The 19230-nt window shown below is 36.7% G+C and overlaps 1 protein-coding gene across 1 annotated transcript in view; it reads right to left on the bottom strand.

Moving 5' to 3' along the window:
• The window catches only part of GLT1D1 (glycosyltransferase 1 domain containing 1), a 57228-nt gene that overhangs the window by 20684 nt on the left and 17314 nt on the right, over nucleotides 1-19230 (bottom strand). The window contains exons 5-8 of the mRNA XM_030024666.1: nucleotides 15081-15117; nucleotides 13848-13904; nucleotides 4269-4364; nucleotides 3137-3186 (exon numbers count right to left, since the gene is read on the bottom strand). Coding sequence (XP_029880526.1) covers nucleotides 3137-3186; nucleotides 4269-4364; nucleotides 13848-13904; nucleotides 15081-15117 — 240 coding nt within the window. The remainder of the gene's footprint in view (nucleotides 1-3136; nucleotides 3187-4268; nucleotides 4365-13847; nucleotides 13905-15080; nucleotides 15118-19230) is intronic.

The raw sequence follows: 19230 nt of genomic DNA, 5'->3' as shown, positions 1-19230 counted from the left end.
TAAACATGACTTGCTTCACAGATAATGGCACTGATTTTCTTAAGATTTTGTGGTTTGAGAAGTAACATGAATAAGAAAAGTACAGCTAAATACCAATAGAGCTGAGATTTATTTTCATCCTTTAGCAATATTTTAGTACTATGGGAGAAATATGTTTTTAAATGTTTTAAGGAGGTTCAGTCCTTGATCCCGCCTATGCACTGCCACAGGGTTAGTTCTGGTAGCTTACTGTAAAGACGTTAGCTTATGAAAAAGTGAAGCAAATTTAAAAAGATGACTAAAATGTTTAAAATCCTCACTGGAGGCAGGAAGTGTATCTTTTGATTCTCAAGCACAGCTTCATTACATCTGCTCTAGATTCGCCTTCCACACCAGTTCACTTCCAAATCATTTTGTGCATTAGTATGGAAAAAAATGCAGATAAAATAAAAATGTAAAAACAGCTTTTAAAAATAAAATCATATGTCCCAAAATTTACAAAGAACAAAACTGAATGAGAAAATAGAAAAATAGTTCTTATTTGCTCATTCAGATTCTATTTATTTTCTTATAAAACAGACTGCCTGCAAGTTTTCAGGCTCATGTGAAGATGAATCAGAGCTGAGACTTAGAGAGGGACAAGAACACATTACCCAGATGAAACAGTGAAGCTTTTAGTACACTTTTAGCATCAGCAAGAGTTTGTTTCATATGACACAGCTGCCTACTCATACCTTTTCCACTGGTTAGATTAAGGCTACAGGCTGCCTTTTCAAGACTTCTACTATGGATATACATGTACCACGACTGATTTCTTTCTCAAAAGTCTTGCAATTAGATTTGGTAGTTTAGTAAAGCATGTTCCCTTGACACAGGCAACATACTAAAAGCAGAAGCAGGAGGCCAGTCTCCCTGCAGCTCCACCTGGTCCCTGTGCAGGGCTGTGGGAAGCTGTGGGAATGAACCTCATTTTGCACAGAATTAGGAGAAGCGCTTCACTGGCTCAGAGGCATCTTTCCCCCGCTCCCTCACCAACTTACGGTGCAGTCACTACTGTTGAGGATCTGGCCCACAGCAAATACTGTGCTAGCAAATATTTAGGTAGGGTATTGGTTAGACTGAGATCTGGGGAATATTCATCTTTCTCTCATGGTTCTGAAAATAACCACGCATTTTGTAGTTTTGCACTTTTTCAGCACTGTACTTAACAGAAATCTTAAGAAAGTTTACATGTTTGCGGATGGTTCCTTTCTAAGGGCCTTAGTTTCTGCAGGTGAAATCAGACAGATCTCAAAGTGGAAATAACTGGAAACAATGGTGGATACTCAAACACCAAGTTTTCAGAGACAGTTAGAAAAGAAAGGACTGGCAGAAAACTTATGCAACTCTTTACTCCTTTTTAAGCATTCAGAACAGACTCAGACTTGGCTAAAGTGGTGCATACTTCCCTCTGCAGAGAAGTTCAGTCTTGTTACCTCCTCAAAAATCATGCTACTTGATTTAAAAATGATCGGGTGGAGTTGGGTGGATTCAGTAGTTTTCCTTGTTTATGTTCATGCTTCATAAGCCCACATTTTCAAACCTTTCTCCACAACTAGAAGAAGATTATTTCATTATAATGACTGTGTGTATCTCAGCCAGACCCAATACACTGCGATGGTTTTGATTTTAAGCTCTTTCAGGAGGTGGTGCTTCGTGAAAAGCAAACCATTGCTGAGAAACTCAGGACAACATTTTGAGACAGCAACCCAACTGTATGTTTTATCTAAAGAGAGTTAGCAATCACAGAAGAGCTGCCATTTAACTGATTGACACTGTTATGAAAAGAGAGAATTAGAAGTCATAAATTCCAAATTTGTTAAACAGGATCTTTATGACTTAGGGAGAAAAAAATGAATCTCACATTTTACTAGAATACATATAATTCATTTGGAAGGAATGATACCAACTCTAAGCTTCATCTGAGATGTGGACATATAAGAACAACTCAGTTTATTTATTTTAGTCAACCCCACCTTCCCTCTCAGATATCTGTATCCCAGGCCTTAGTGCACTCAGATTCTAAATGTGACACAGACTTCACCAATTTTATTTGTCAGCTCAAGCTCTGTCCTTGCTGTCTGGTGTCAGACAGAAACCTAGCATCATTTTGCACCTGCTGACAACTGTTAATTGTGTACGAATTGAGACTACCAGAAATGGCATCAAAATCTAAATGGAATGGAACGAAGATGCAATCCTCCACGTGAACAAAAGATGTAAGAACAGGGATAATGAGCATCTGATATCACATTCATGGTATTAAAAAAAAACTCATTAACAATACCTGCTAAAAAAATTCTTCTAGATGGCAACTGCTGCCTTTCAAAATATTTGATAAGCTCATTTATAAATTATTCGTACTGAAATAGGCATTTCTAATATTTTATTTGCAAGAGTTCCCATTTTTAGTACTTTCTGATGCTCTAAAAAATTTTGTACTATCCCACAGGTATAAAACCAGAAGCCAATATTAAAATCCAAATTTTTTGATACTTTTTATCTTCAAAAGTTCTTTCTGTAGTCAAATGAAACACTAAATGTTTTGTTCTAAGAGACCATAATAGATTAATAGCATTATCAAGTCATGTGCTTGAGCTAGACATAAAATTATAGTAATCCAGCTGCAAATACCCTTTATAAAACTAGCCCAAGCCTTCCGAACAAAAAAAATCAGTATATATTATAAACAAATCTACAGCTGCTGTAAACTATTTTAGTGCTATTGATAACAGTTTGCATTAATACAAACCTAACTAAATAGAGTTGAGCTACCTCAGTGCATATCCTCTACAGAAAAACCCTCTTAGCTGCTTTGCCTTTTGCAACGCAAAAGCAGAGCACATGCTGAGTGCGGAGGCCTTTTAGCTGATAGCAGAACTCTGAACTTTGGAAGTCCGAGCATTGGAATCGCTTCCGCTTCCACTTCCACAGTTTAGACCTGTTGTGAACAGCCTTTACAACTGGTAAGTTTGTACCTTCTTGTCTCTGCAACAGTTAGAAGTCCTCTGACTTAGGCTCAGTTTGGAAAGAATTATTGCGATATCTCAGATGCAAGTAAATGGAAATATTTAGGAATAAACATACACATAAAATAAAAATTACAACATCAACTTACTGCAGGTCCAATTATGCCCAGATGGACACTAGGATCCTTTCTGTGCCAACCTAAAACAGAAGATGAACGTCTTTTTTATTAAACAAAATCATTAATTTTAAATTTAATTTTTTCTCCAAAATCAATGTAAATAGCTGCATGAATAAAAAAGAATTAGGCAAATATTGTATTACTACTTAAAAGACTGAATGTGTACCAGATTTCACACTCAGCCCTCACATTACTCCTCAGAATTCAAATTATTAGCGTATCTGAAAGTTAGTATTTAGCATTTCTGCTTCATGCATTCTCTTATGATTCAAAGGTTATTTAACTAAGCTCAGATACTAATTGTGAATCATCTCAAGAGAACAATGCTCTATATAATGTAGTGACTCTGGCCACTAAGACCAAATTATTTGAATTTTTTCCTATGTAAAGGAACATGTGGAAGCAACTGCAACCTTTACAGCTAATATTGAGTTATATGCATAAGAGAAATCTGCTGCTCTTTCAATACCAGAATAGAACAAAAGCAGTTACTTGACTTTAATAAACTACATTTGTTACTAAGTGTCACAAGCTGGTAAAGGCTTATAAAAGTAAGCTGAATAGTGGAGGCTAAATTTCCAACTTGGAATACCTGAACCTTTTACAGACACAAACAGAACCTGGCAAAACGTTCACCTACGTGACTACAAGAAAACTTCAGCCTAGTTTACAGGGTTGAGCCATAACAATGGGTGGTAACATTTGCTTGTAACTTCAATGATCCTAATTAGCACACGTGCAAATCAATGTAACAGCCACGGGACAGTAAGATAAAAATGTTATTTTGAAGTAGGTGAACTCTTCTTTTGTCTTCCATTAATATTGTATGTAACAGCAAAACAGTTTTCCCAGCAAGTAAAATCATCAAATATTGCTTTGATTTTAATGCTCAGTTATTCCCAGCAGGCTGGAAAAGACGCAGTACAGAAATAATGTGTTGAACAGATCAACGGTTACATGAGCATTTCTTTTTTTAAATGTAAATACATGATGAAGTTTTCTGCAATGAATAAAAAACAGCTTATGCCAAATTTATAAACACTAAAAGAAATGCATCTGAATCCAGGGACAAAACAAGGGTATTCAAATAGCAGGTACCTACCTGAAAATACATCTACTAAATACAGAGGGTCTTTGACTCTTCGAAGTCCGCATATCAGAAGAAACATATGTAAACTGCCTGTATCTGTAGGAATACCTGTAACAAATAATTTTAAAAGTCTGAATACAGATAAAAAAGCTGAACACTCCAAATTGTTTCATGAATGAGTGGTAATAGCAGTAATAGGGGGGATTGTGAAAAATTCTCATTATTGTTCCCTCTGTTTCTTGCTTTCACATCAATCCTCAAATCAACTCAGTGGAGAACATAATCATGCACATCATTTTATAGGGCACAGGAATTTATTTCCAGAGGCAGTGAATGTGCAGGATTTGGAGAAAAAGCCAGTGGCTGGTATTCTTGAACACCAGAACCCAGCTTTGACTGACTAGGCAACTATACAAATAAGTGTGTTTCTCAGTATTTCTACCCATAAGAAGAATAAATTTGCATCCATCACCTATTTCAAGGATATTGTGAGGTTTAGTTAATCAATGGCTGTCGGGATTAGAGGTCTTGATCTGACACTTTCTGTTATAAAAGATCAGGTAAATGTCCCATAGTTATCTATCCCTAGTATGCCAGCATTGGTACAGAATAATTAACTAGAAGTTACATTATTGCAAAGCATTTCTTTTAACCTTATTGCTAAGAAATACAAATGAAAAATAATTTGAGAAGAAATCTCACGATGGGAATTTTTAGCATTGAAAATCTCTCTTGCAAGTACACAGCAACAACCCATATGAAATAGTTTTATAGGCTATATTAGAAAAAGAAGATCTGGTGTAGGATATTGCAGTTGCCATTGGCTCTATGACAGCACAATTAATTCAGAACATACTTCTGGAGAAGGGTCACTATGTGATGAACTTTGGTAAAATGTGTTTATGATAAAACCACATAATTCACAAATTGCTGAATGAACACACATACCAACAACATAATTTAATAAACACTAGAGGGGTTGAAATATTCATGTTTGATTTACGGTACTGAAGAAATCATTTTGCTGTCCTTCAGATCACCTGTTTATTGAGCTCATGGCAAGGATGGATGACGTATTATCTAACACTAGGCAGTCCAACAAGGACCATCAAACCGCTGCTCTTCAGCAGCAGGCTGTTTGTGAGACATTAACGCGCGGGTCCCACGCTGGGGCTATGTCACACACATATCACACAGGAGGGCTGTGCTTCATGGTCAGAATGACGGTCTGTGGGATTTATGATTAGCAGAGGAAGGCAGCAGGACAGTTGTGGTGGCACCATCGGCTGCTGCTGCTGAACACTGCAGAGCTCCCTTCTCTGAGGCCTCCTCCTCCTCCTCCCTCGCCCTTCCACTCTCCACCAGCTGCAGGAACAACTCAGCTGCTTATACGGCACCGCTGAATCGCTGCAATTCGTAATTTAAGATCACCCGAACTTGGTACCAGCTTAAGGTTCCTCACGGTGTTGTGTAACATAACTGCAGGGTCTGCTCCAGGCCCTGGAAGAAATATGCCAGAAACATCTCCCCTCATGTCAAGGAACTGGATTAACACGAGCTCTGCAACAAACCTCTATTTTGTGGGAGGGGGAGAATCAAAAAAGTGGTGATTCACGACATACTCAAGTGCTATCGCTTTTAAAATTAAAATGCAGTTCAGGGACTTCTAAATGCTCCCTATCACGGGGTTCATTATTTAGTCTGTTTCATTTAACTTAAACAGCTTGAGCTGTCAAGAGTGGCTGCAGCAGACACGGTAAGTAATATTTTACTGGTTATCGGACCAAGAAATAATTTGTAATTTATAATACACAAACATTTGGATTGAAAAAGCCATTCTTCTGGTGCAATGGGCCATTAATACTGTTTGTTTTTAAGACATGCAGCAGTGGTTTCAATTCATGACATAAACTCACACAAAACAAATTACTAGAAAGTATCAGCAAAATTCAGATTGCATTTTAACTATCCATACGGCACAAATATTCATTTTAAATTATGAGCTCCCACCTATTGATGCTCAGCTCTGGCTATTTTGGAACAAACTTGAAGTTAGTGCTGAAAGCTCAGTCAGACAGTAGTGAGAAATCAGGACTCCCTGTTCTCACGTAAAGATTACAGAATTATTACACTCTTGATGTGACAGTACCCTAATCAACATTAACTATGCTTGAAATAACTGCTTCTTTTTATCTCTTAACATCTTTCTGTTTCTATCTTATAGCTTTCAGTCTATTCATTTTATTAGGTAAGGGTTTAAAGTGCTTTGACAATGAAAAGCCCTAATAGACCGATTCTGAGCAGTCCTGACTGCCATTCTGCTCCCTGTACGAAAACCTTAACCTGAAAGAGAAACAGGAAACTGGCCCCACAGACACTAATTGTACTTTGGATTTTGCCATTTAGTTCCTGTGGGATTTAAAAGTACTTCTCCCAAGAATCTCATCAATAACAGTCTAATTATTTCACTAGTGAAATTACCTAAAATAATATTTATTAATGAAAATAGCCCACTTATTTGACCTTTATTATTTTGAAAAGACATTCACAACCTTGAACTCTCACTGCAGACTATCCCCTTCATGCAACTTTACAAAGCCCTACTTGTCTTATCATGAAATTTTATGCACTTTTCTCTGAAATAGCAGATATTGGGTATACTGGACTACAGACTGGATCCTACATGGCATTTCTAAAAACTGTCATAGATGGGCTAGTAAAAAAAGGATTTGCCTCTGCCATTCAATTTAGTGAAGTGAGAATCAGTTGTAGTTTTATTTTATTGTACGCTGTAGATCTCAGTCATCATGCAATTCATTTTTACAGGCAGACTTTCCCCACTCAATCCACTTAGAAGCATATAAAGACATTCCTGGGAAGACTGTATCACCAGCACATCACTGCCACTGTTTAGTGCTGGGAGTTTACGCATTCTCTATCTACTTAAGCTCAAACTGCAGCAGCACTTGTGTATCTTGTTAGCTTTCTGCTCATTCACTGAAACTGGTTAAATTCACACATCAAGATGATGCCTGCATCAGTGTTTTCCCACCTGTTGCTTTCTCAAGCCTTGCTAGCACCCCTACTGTGGAAAAAAAAAAAAAAAAAAAAAAAGGTAGTCATTTGTACAAGCAAGCAATCATTTTGGTATGCTTTGTCCTCACAAGAACGCTGAAAAGGGGAACATACCAAGAGAATAACTGCAATAGCTGCCCATACCAGCTATAGCCATCAGCTGGGTGAAAACTCGTATTTGAAAGAAGACATTACTTCTTTTTCCTTGAGCTTAAACAAGAGTTTTGGTATGTGAATTTTTGCTATCATTCTGCCTTTCCCAGATAGGCTACTTAATCTGTAATAAGATACTACCGCCTCCTGTGATTCAGTTCTAAAACGGAAGTACATCAATATGCACAATCAACTGATTTGCTCTTTTGATACATTCACTGTGTCACTATCTTGTTTGAATGACATGCAAACACCCAAATAACAAAAAAATGTTTGTGTCTGTTTCTCCCCATTTCTGTTAGTGTTACAAAAGCAAAGATTTGAAACAGCACGCTGTGCTTCATTATCTCTTAGCTCATGCATCCTTCTGTTTGCTTTGCAAAGAAAATACAAAATGGAAAGATTTGTACATAATCACTGGCAATAAAAGGAAAAGACTGCATGGTACACGTTTTCCAGCCATCCTTCAGAATCACTATACACTAAATGCAAGTCAAGTCTTGCCACCGTAATCAAATATAATGTGTCAAAAATAATTGTTTAATGTCAGTAAGAGATGCTCCTTTAAACATGTGTTGTCAGTATTTGTCTATGGCTGTAGTCTGATTTGTTACATTGGCTTTATCTATAAAAAACAGCTGCACATTGGCCACAGCCGGTCTTAAGCCTGCTTAGCAGGTCACCTGTTTAGCAAGATGTGAGAGGTCAAAGCAAGAACAGTGATTGATAGGATTATAAAAACTCATTCCTCTCATCAGCTTGATGGTATGCTGTCCTGATATGCCACACAGGACCACGGGGATGGTAACAAATGAACTGCAGGTGAGCTGAAATGAGACAGACACAGTGGAAGATTAAGACTGACGTGGAACTCCCACAGTCATGCAACTCCTTTTTCATGGTGGAGCAGAGGTGGTACTACGCTGTTCAAAATTGAAACACAGCAATGTAGCATTGGCACTTAAAATTTCAGTGTGGACTTGCATGATCAAAAGAGTATCCAACTGCTGTGCCGGTGTATTTGTTGATAGTATTGGAACCTGGCACGAAATATACTGGCTAATAGATGAAATGTGATTAATACTGAGGATTCATGTTCTCCTGCTGGCTGTGATTCTGAGTCATGGCATGGCCTGGAGAAAGTTTGTCAAATCTGGACTTACCCATTCATCTGCAAGCAGGTTTAATAACTGCTTGATATGAACCAATGGCACTGGGTTTAACATTTGGTAAACTGTTTTGAGGTCTTCAGTTGCAAGACAGAATGAGAGAATGGAGTATATTAAAAGTGGAAAACATTTTCATAATGCAACACTGGAAACAAGCAGTTTATTATTTAAGATTTCATTGGCTCCTAGTTTGTGCCTTATCTGAAACTGTGTAACTGTTTGTCACACCAACTACCTAACTATTATGACGCACTATGACAGTTTACACTTCGGCCTTTATAAAAATCTGTACTTAGATGCCAGGATACCAAAACATGAACACAGACAGCTAACACAAAAGCCTAAATCATTTCTGAAGCATTAGTAAGGACATTGTTTTTCCAAGAAAGGCAAGAATAAGTAGAAGTGTTATCTAAACACATTTTGAAAGAGCAGATTCATTTAACTCCATCCCTCTAGGTACGATCAGGAAAAAAATGTAGTAATCACAGATGTACAGTAAAAATAAATATACTACTGCAAATCTTTAATCTTACTGAAAAGCTGCAGGCCTCTAAGTGAATGAGTAATATCAAGCATTAGCGTGCTGAGAGGTAAAGCAGCAGTTCGAGAACATCTTAAGTAAGCAATTTTCTCACCATTTGCTCAAATAAAGAAAATATATATATTTTTTATTTAAAAGTCTTTACTGTGCTTTTGTAAGGTGTTTTTGAAATCTCTAGAGAGGAGAAAAATACAAAGAGGAACAATGTGATTTTTCATTCAAAGTTATTATTTTGGACCTGAACCAACAACCTCACAAAGCCAAAGTTCTTAAAATGTGTTCATTCCTTTACAGCTTAAAATCCAATTGGTACTAGAGGTTAAGTATATTTTATCAAGTATATCAATATTGAACTTACAGGTTATAATTTAGGATAGAAAGATTGCCCAGTAACGTAAAAAACCAGTTTGCAGTCAAAGTATTTCTTATTAATATTAGGTCAAGGATGATCAAAGATTTTAAGATTAATTTTCCAACCCCTGATTTCAAGTTCGCTGTTGTATTCTACGGACCTTTAGAGAACAGGACCAAGTCCATATTATTTGGGCTTAGTGATCCATTTTTGGTTTTGCTCTGAAACAAAATCTAAGCCATGATGAGATGGTGAGGGTAAATAACCCTTCTCATTTTCCTTTCTGTTCACTTTGAACCACAGCAGATCTTTAACTCCGCTTGAAAATTGTTCATCTATCCACCTCCTATGCATCTCAAAGTATTAACTGATCTCCTAGAAAAGGAAATCCATAGGTTTATTGCTGAGATTTCAGTCTCTAAGATGGTTACTTTATTTTCTTGAATTTGAAACACAGATAAATTTGTCCAACTCTGGCATGTATTTTTGATACTCTAAATCTTTCAGTTCGTGGTTATTCTTTACATTCATCTCCCTACACACAGCAGAAATGCCATACATCATTAGCTCTTTTAGTCTCTTGGCACCAAGAGTTTGATTTTGTGTCTCTTTCACAAGTCAACTACTAAAAACAAGCTGCTCAGACCAGCCAAGATCTCCAGCTTGTTTGACATGGTGGTGTCCTACTGCAGTACAGCTTCAACATGCTATCTCACTTTATACTGACTCTGAAGTTCCTGTAATTGAAGTCACTGATGACACAGAACTTTGACAATTATTAGCCCAATTAGATCTTGTTTCAGCAACATACTTAACCACTTGCAGATCTCAAACATTTACTGATGTTTTATGAAGTTGAGCTTTTATTTTACAAAGCAATTTGTTTCTTAGAAATTAAGGGGAAGTGAAGTAATAACTATATCCAAAGTGTTTATACTGCTATGCACATTCAATAGTGTATAACTGCTAGAGTTGCTGATATGTTTGTGAAGACAACAGAAATTAAATGAACCTGTTAACTTCCAGGGGCAGGCTACTAATCCAGAAAAATTAGACTGCAAAATTCCCCAGCAATCCTTTTCTCCCCTGTTTCTCATTATTTCTAACAGATCAGGCAACAAAAAAGCTCTATGCTTTCAGATCTGTTGGGAAACACAGTTTACTGCTCCTATCATATCATTATTTCTATGGTCAGCTATATCTGCACAAACTTTTACTATTTAATTTCTCTTATGTGGGTGCTTTTTTTCCAGCATAGCTTTAGGAAAATATAATGCCTCTGTAAAATGCTGTCTGTGTCATGACAGGTTATGTAAACTTTTCAAGCTCTGAAAATAGCCGTGCTATGAAGCAGAAATTATCTGAGAGTAGAAAAAGCAAACTACAAAAGTATGTTGCATATTTTATTTGATAGTGCAATAAGCATCTGATCCTATGATTCTATGTCACCTTCCAGGAAACCAGTTTTTAGTCTTATCTGTTGGGTAAACGAGCTTTCTCAGTTCATTAGTATAGACTTTGTTAGTTATCTACATCTTCTAATCACATGATGTCTAAGTGTTTATTAGGGTTTACATCTTACAAGCTTCGGCCGCATTCCAAAGAAATCAAAAGGAGCCTTTCATCACGGTATGATGACATCAAGCCTGTCTGTGATCTTAAGTAGCTATGCTCCATCCTTGAGCTAAGTTGTTAGAGAAGATCAGTCTCAGTTTTCACATTGACTTAGACTGTCTTGCCATTTTCTGTCAATCAATTTACAGCAAAAGCCTGAACTTCCATTGTATCTCTCAAGTCTATAGATAGGCATCTAAAATTGCTAACAAAACTGATTTCCCTGTATATAGATTCCTGTATTACAAGGTCAGAGAAAAAGATTTTGATCATCTGGTCTGACCTCCAGACTGACATAGGCTGTAACGCTTCCCTAATTAGTCTGAGTTACTAAATACACTGAAAACATTGTCGTCTTAAAGCCTGGACCACTGTTGCTTACTGTCTCTCATCCACCTAAGACAAACTCTGTGAAGCTGACCGCAACCAGAATGCAAATTAACTTTTAAACTCCTAGATTTAGCCAATAAATGTTTTAACAGCCAGCCACTGAAAATACTGCAGCTAGGAGCTAGCACACTAACACTACACAAACATCACCTCCGCAACTCTCAAGTCAGCTGTTGAGACTATGATTCCTGTACTGAGATTGTATTGCACACATAATAACAACAACAAAACCTTTCACACCACTGCTTCAATTTGTGTTAGGCAATTGCTATTTATGTTAGTGACCTAAACTACCAAATGAAATGTACAAAAAGCTGGGATTCTTAGCTTTTGGTTTAGTACCATTCACATTTGGGGGCTGGGGGGAAGTCTGCCACAGTAAAATGTACTCGATGCATTCTGCCACCCACTTAAATCTACCATTAAATTATTTCTGAAGCCATTATACTGATTTAAAGAGACTATTTATGTACTAGTGTTATATTTAACATGAGTCAAATGTTAAGGCTTTTCTATGACTAAAAAAAATAAGTACAAAGAATATTCATAAGAAGTCTGTTCTATGAAAAAAAGTCTTGAAATATTCTGAACAGCCTATTTCATTTTAAAGAATAACTTGAAAATATATGGCCTGATCACCAAGGATGTTTAACATTGATGGCTTGAATGTATTATAATTTGCATTTTAGGGCATGTGCTGTTTCTTTACATTCAGCCCCGGGAATCCTGAATTTGACAAATGTTCAAGGATACTGCTAAAGATACAGGTAAGAGTTATCTGGAGAAATATTTCCCACAAAAATCATTAAATGCCTTTAGATATGGAATAGAACTTCATGAAAAAAGTCTTCAAAAAAAAAAAAAAAGAGGTGAATGAGATTGGATAGCTTTATCTGTATAAAAGCTAGGGATCTTTTCAAGTGTACTTCATTGTGCAAGCCTACACTATCAAAATCACATTCTTCTGAGCAAAACTGCCTTCTATTTTTGATAGTTTTCTACTGATTGCTCCAAGTTTAGTAGAATTTTAAACACTTTGAAACTGCAGATCCCCAGAGAAGCAATTCAGTGGGAACTCCTAATTAGTCTGTGGTAAGCGCAAAGGTACAGCCAAAAAACCTGCCTCCATGTGCATTATTAAAAGAAGTGGAAATTGTAGGCTGCCACCAGAGATGGACATAGAGACAAGACTGGTGAGACAAATGAGATGAAACAGTCATAAAAAACAATCCTGAATAATCTGATGCCAGTTTTCAAGTTATTATTTAACAGGCACAGATGTTAGAGTCACATTTTCATTTGCTTTTCGTGTACATTATGAATTATTTTGCACTTTTGCACTAGTATACATTAGGCAAAAAACTGTCTCTAATATATTAGATGAAATGCAGTTTAGGGGGAGCTTCCCCCTCCTCAATCTGTTGACTGCTCTTTTAATCATAAAATGGTTGGACGTGAGAGCCAATCAACACTAAGGCTGTGCGAGCAAGTGACAAATCATTTCACTTCAGAAAATTATTAATCTTAGTAGTGCTGTGCTTGTGCGCCGTGATTTACTGAGAGCAAAATAACCTCACAATGCTCAATTTAAAATTGGACACCGGTTTTGAATAATGGCACATATTTACTGATGTGATAAAGCAACTGACTAGTGAGGATTCATTTGTAACAGAGGGAACAGCTGTACTATCAGAGATGAGATTGATGAATATAATATTGAAATACTTTTACCACAGTAAAATGCCCACAAATTCTTCTTTTGGGGAAAGGCAGCTGGAGCAATTAAAGCATTGCCAAGATCAGGTGACTTTAAATTAGGTCATCTGCCTTACATGACATTACTTTGGTGAAAACAGAGCCAGGCTCTAGATCAAGACCAAATAATAAATTATCAACACATACTTCCCTTCTTCACCACTTCTTCACTTCACCCGCTCTTCTACAAAAGACATCCACAGTTTCTATCTCACAGCTGTAAAGCACAGCATGCTCAGGTATTGGTGCTTTGGTCTAACTTACCTTCTAAGGGACACTGACCCATATGTCATGACCATTTTACCTTTTGGTGCAATTCAGCCGTGGACAGACCAGAAATCTGGAGGCAGTCTGGGCAGTTTTTTAACCAGGCTAATCTGATCGATATTCTTTCTGAATGTAATATTAGAGTTTTTCATTTTTCTTATCATTAAGTCATTTTATTATATAATCAGTTAACCTTCATGTTCTAAATTTCTTTCATCATTGACATCTACTAAGAATAAATATAGTGAATACAGAAAAAAGGTGAGTTTTACCTGCATTTTGTAGAAATCTATACCAGTCAAATGTTTCACTGGGTGTAGTCTTAATTCCTGTGTTGAAAAAAAAAGAGAAACACAACATGTTTGATTGGTCCCTGGATGGCTGAACTATGGTTCTTGAGGTCTTGCCCTAAGAAAACAGTATTTCTGTTAAGCACACTGAATTCCACACACAGCTGTTCCCACCTCAAGTTTTTCTCATCCCAACATCAGGTTGTCTGCACAATCCTTCTGTAGTCATCAGACTGAAATTCAATTGAAAATTTTCCACAATCGCACAGTGTATGAACTTCTTTAGCAACTGAGGGAATTAAGCTCACTTACAACATGCTAAATTTGACCTTCTAAAATCTACATATGAGATAATACTACCTGAGGGAGCATATTATTCCAAAGCAGATACAGGTCAGCTGAGACCCAAGTCCTTAACATAAGGCAAAGAAAGTAAATTAAATTTATATCAAAATTAAATATAATCTAAACTGAATATTAATTTATTTGTTTTGCCTTATGTTAAAGATTAATTATTTTACTAATGAAACTATTTTATAAATGTATTTAATCTCTTAGTTAACTATTACCCCACAAGAGGCTTAAATATAGAATAAATATGGGCTAAATAGACCTCACAATGAGTTATTTCAACATAACAGGTTTTTTATTTTCTTTGAAAGTAAAATATACAAAATGGAATGAGTTTTGGAATCTGCAGACAGTTATTTTTAGATAAATAAAATCAGGTGCTGTAGCTTAAGTAATCACATCTAAAATGCAGAGCTGAGTGCTCCCTAGACTACTCACTTAAGTATTATATTTTGGATTAGATACTGTTGGGTGTCATTATGCTGGGAACTCAACTTAAAGCATTTAAAGGAATTTGGAGTTTCAGAGAATAATCATTCAGCATCAAAACTTCCGTATGCTTTGGAGAAAGCTCGGTGTTACCTTACATGTTACCTTATCTTTCAGATTCCTACTGTAAAGAATCTGGGAAAACTTTTTTTAAAAGCACCAAATGAGTTGAAAATTTAAGCTAAGAGACTGAAATACTGCCTCAATTAATGTCAATGGCAAAAAGCTCAACTTCAGCGGAGCCAGGACTTCAAATCCCATACCCATTTCAGCAAAATATTTCCGGGGCAAAGAAGGTAGATACATAAACATACAGGTACCAAACACTTGATTCAAATACATTGAATGCCTTAGTCAGTATTTCAAAACTCTCACCTTGAGTTTGGACATGTATTTTCTGCCTAGCATCTGGCTTTAAAGAGAAGGAGAAGAAAAGTAACTTTCATAGTTCACCATAAAAGATCTGTTCACTCTTCAAAAAAAACCAACTAGTATAGCAAAATGCACATCAGCGTAATTTTCTTTTGACTATTAAAAATCAAAACAGACTATTAGAAAGATACATTTAAGTAACACCAAAAGCCAAGTCAGCAATGTAAATTACATTTACTATGAACACTTACAGTAACAATGAATCAATTTTGCAATTAACACAATTACCAAGTTAGTACAAACATATCTTTTAGTTTATCTCTGTATCCTTTCTCATAATCATTAATCTGCTTACTGCATAGAAAATTAAAATATTTTCTAAGAATAGAAAGATTTTCCACTACAGAACAGCCCTAGTTCCCAAAATACGTTAGTCTTGAAGGAAAAATTATAGCTGGTTTCGAAACCACAGTCTACATTCATCCATAATAGAATTTTTAAACACATCAGGCATGAAACAAACCCCATTTACCTCTAACCTTTTCAAAAATTGCTGTAAAATTTATGTACACTTGTCTATATGGGAAAACTAGCCAGTAGCAGAATATTCCCAAATAAAAATTGCGTAAGAAATCATTTTAAAATAGCTATAGCAAAAGAGGTAATTACTACACTTCCAAAGTTACTCCTGAAGTGCTGCTATGCTAATTCTTTAATTTAGGTGATTAAATAAGCAAGTTCCTATTTCAATATCTTTCTATAACTTCAACCACGAATTTGTGGAATACATTTTTTTTCACGAAAACATTGAAATATTCTTGGTGATGTTTCCACACTGAAAAAAAAAAACCAACCCAAAAAACCAACACCACCACTCCCCAGCAAACAAGCAGAGTTTTTTGAGCTCAAAGTATTTGTGTAAAACTTTGTGTTCAGACAATTCCTAGGTGTTCTAAAAGCACTGGCTGCAATACCTGTAAAGGAGTAAGTTAAGGAGGGTATTAACTCAACCGGTGTAATCTCCAATAGATTTGCTCAATATAACCTTGAATGTTTCAGTTTGATATTATATTCCTTCACGAATTTCACCTAATGCTATTGCTTAACCATAGCGTCCAGAAACGCACAACCTTCTTTAGAGCACCAGTCTTTGCTATCTTGAGACTGAATCTTGCCTCCTCCTCTTCGGCGCCGATTTCATTATGTGGAGAGGCACAGTCCTAGCAGGCTGCAACTCTCTGAGCCATTGACCGTTTGCCTGTCATGGCTCTTTCTGAAGTGCAGATGGAAAAAGGGCTACTAAGTTTCCCCCCCAACCACTCCATTTTGAATGCTGGGATACACTGCTAATGCACTGAACTCTTCAAGCTAAATATTGCTATGCAGACTTGCCTCTTAATGTGGAAAGTTGTTGGAATAACGTAGCCAGAGTTAGCCAAGGCAGAGCATCCCGTATACCAGTGCATCATGTCAAGCTGCACGTTAGTCTTCCCTTCTCCTCTCCCACCCCCTCCCCATCCTTAGCAGATTGTGAAATCACACCTGCAGGATAATGACTTGAAGGCAGGAAGAGAACTTGTATTAGGAGAACAAGAATTAATGCAGAAACAAACTGTTAAGCAACCAATTCCCGCGCCAGACAGCTCAGGAAATAAGAAGCCAAGGAAGTGATTTTTAAATTTTTTTTACTTGCAAACATTTTGTTTTTCCCCTATCACTCCTATGTGACTGCCCCTCCAGTCCACTGCCCAGCCGTAACAGTCTATTTTAGTTATTAAAAATGAACTGGAAAAAGAAATGGACAGAAAAGAGGTCATAAAAAGTGAATAGTCATCAACAAGCAGTTCACAGATGGGAAGGAGGCGGTTTCTGAGAATCAGAGTGAATTAACTAAGTCACAAAATCTACACGAAGAAGCAGCAAATCCACACATAAATGAAGTGAGGGAAAAAATAACACTGTTTGTGCTACAGTGGAAGACTAGGGATATTCTACAGACTTTATCTTTCAATAGCTATATGAACTTTTGTGTTCAAAGCAATTAAAAATAAGAAAAAATGGTTTAATAGGTTATTTTATTACTTAACATTTCTTGGGTCTACTCTTATCTATGAATAAGTAGCATTTCAAATAATATTGGATCTTCCAATCCTAAAAAAAGCCTTGCAAACAATGGAGACAGCATTGCAAGCTGGAGGCCAACCTCGGAATTTAAATTTGCAGGACAAGTGGGATAGCTGAAATTCAGTGCTAGATGCACATATATGCAACAAAACAGAACGTGGAAAAAAGCAGATGGGGCAGAGGGCAGCTTAAGCCAGCCTTGCCTCCATAGCTGACATAGTGCATAGTTCTGCCTCAAACTCTGGTGGGTGAAGATAGGGTTTTTGTTCCCTAAAACCACTAAGTTTCAAAAATAAGCTTAAGTTAAGGATCTGGTTTCATGCTCTGCTGGACCTTTAATGGCTTACAGTGAGTATAATCCTGCTGGGGCTTGGATCATCAAGAAGAAAATAGCAGGAATACTGTGGAACAGGGCATACAGATGTATTCACACTTTATAGATCAATTTTCTGTTATGTTCTTTATTTGAAATTGTCTTGAGGAGAATGGAAAAATGAAATTGAATGCTAATAAAACTGGCTTAGGTAATTCTTATGCACCAGTTTTACACTACTGAAATAAAACACTGACTGTAAGCACAAGATCTTTTACAGTATTTCAAACTTACTTGGAATACAGATTATTACAAATGCTGTATTATGTGCTGCATAATTAAAGATAATTTATCCAACGTAATAGAAAAGAATTTGTTGGAAGATACAGCCCTTGAGCACAGTGCAATTGCTTACATGTTCATAATTTAAATTTTTAATTGACTAACTAATAAAGCACACATTAGAGGAATAATGCAGTTCACATTAGCGTGAGTTAACATGTAAAAAGTGTTAATATTCTGTGACCTATGTATGGAAAGATGTATTCATATTCTTCACTGTCTGAAAGTAAATGTGTCACATTTGCTTTTACCCTTTATATGATGATACAGCTGGAAAAAGAACTCAAACCCCCAGCATTTAAGACACAGGTTAGCAGGTGGTATTTCATTTTAGGACTTGACAGACTTGCCTCCAATTCCCTGTCTGCCACAGACTTTCTCCAAAACACTGAGTGAGTCTCATAGGGCTGCAGCACAAAGGTGGTTAGGTAAAATCAATCAAAAAGTGAAGTACTTAAAAACATTTGCGGTACTGATTTCAAAATTATTTCAAAGTTCAAATTTGTTTGTCCTCCTTATACTCTGTTACTTTTGCCTTTTTCTTGCATAAGATCTATGACAGAAGCTGTGCCCTTTCATGTTTACCTGTCATGAAGTTCACTGTAGTAACTACTAAAACCAGATTATATTTGTAATGTAAATACCAGCTCCTATGTCTGCTCATACATACTTTTAATGCAAATAGATTTTAAAAAAAAAATCAATTCATGCTGAAACAAAGTATTGAGTTTTAAATTGTTCTGTTGTGCAAGCTCCACCTCGAAGTGATTTTATTTTTTTTTAGGCAAGGGCGTATTAATGATCATATTATGATGCAAATTAGAACCGAAGAGATACCAAGCAGTTAGTTTCTACTTCTTGCATTTATTGTTCAACTTCAGCTGATGTTTCACAAGATGAGGTGAGGGCAGCTAACAGCTCACTGCAGCTGGAAGGGGGTGGTCCTGCCTTGGTCTTTTTATCCCAGTATGTTGCCCCTTACTGTCCTCCAAATAGTTACTGCTTACCCTTCACTGGATCTGGTGCTCAGTGAAGCTCTCTGTAATCCAGTACAAGTCTTTATCCAACAAGTTAGTTGGAAAGCTAACCTTGCACAGAAGATCAGCTGGGCCATCGAGCTGGATCAGCAAGCCCTGCTGTCTGGTGTGGAGCTTTTCACAGGTTACCAGTGCAGCCTGACACTACCCAAAAGCACTCCTTGTACTCAAATGACTGGCAGCTCTTTATTGTCTTACGCTGCTCTTCAGAAACCAGGATTGAAGACTGTCTACTTCAAGGATTTGTCTCAATTTTCTCCACTGGCAGTCTGCCATCAACTCAACCACGTAAGGGTGAAAATGTTGACCCAGTCTATTTTCAAACAGGAGCATCAGA

This window comes from Aquila chrysaetos, chromosome 9 (genome assembly GCF_900496995.4).
Source record: "Aquila chrysaetos chrysaetos chromosome 9, bAquChr1.4, whole genome shotgun sequence".
Taxonomy (NCBI): domain Eukaryota; kingdom Metazoa; phylum Chordata; class Aves; order Accipitriformes; family Accipitridae; genus Aquila; species Aquila chrysaetos.
The sequence above is the reverse complement of the archived record's forward strand: the minus strand, read 5'-3'. Positions and strand labels throughout refer to the sequence as shown.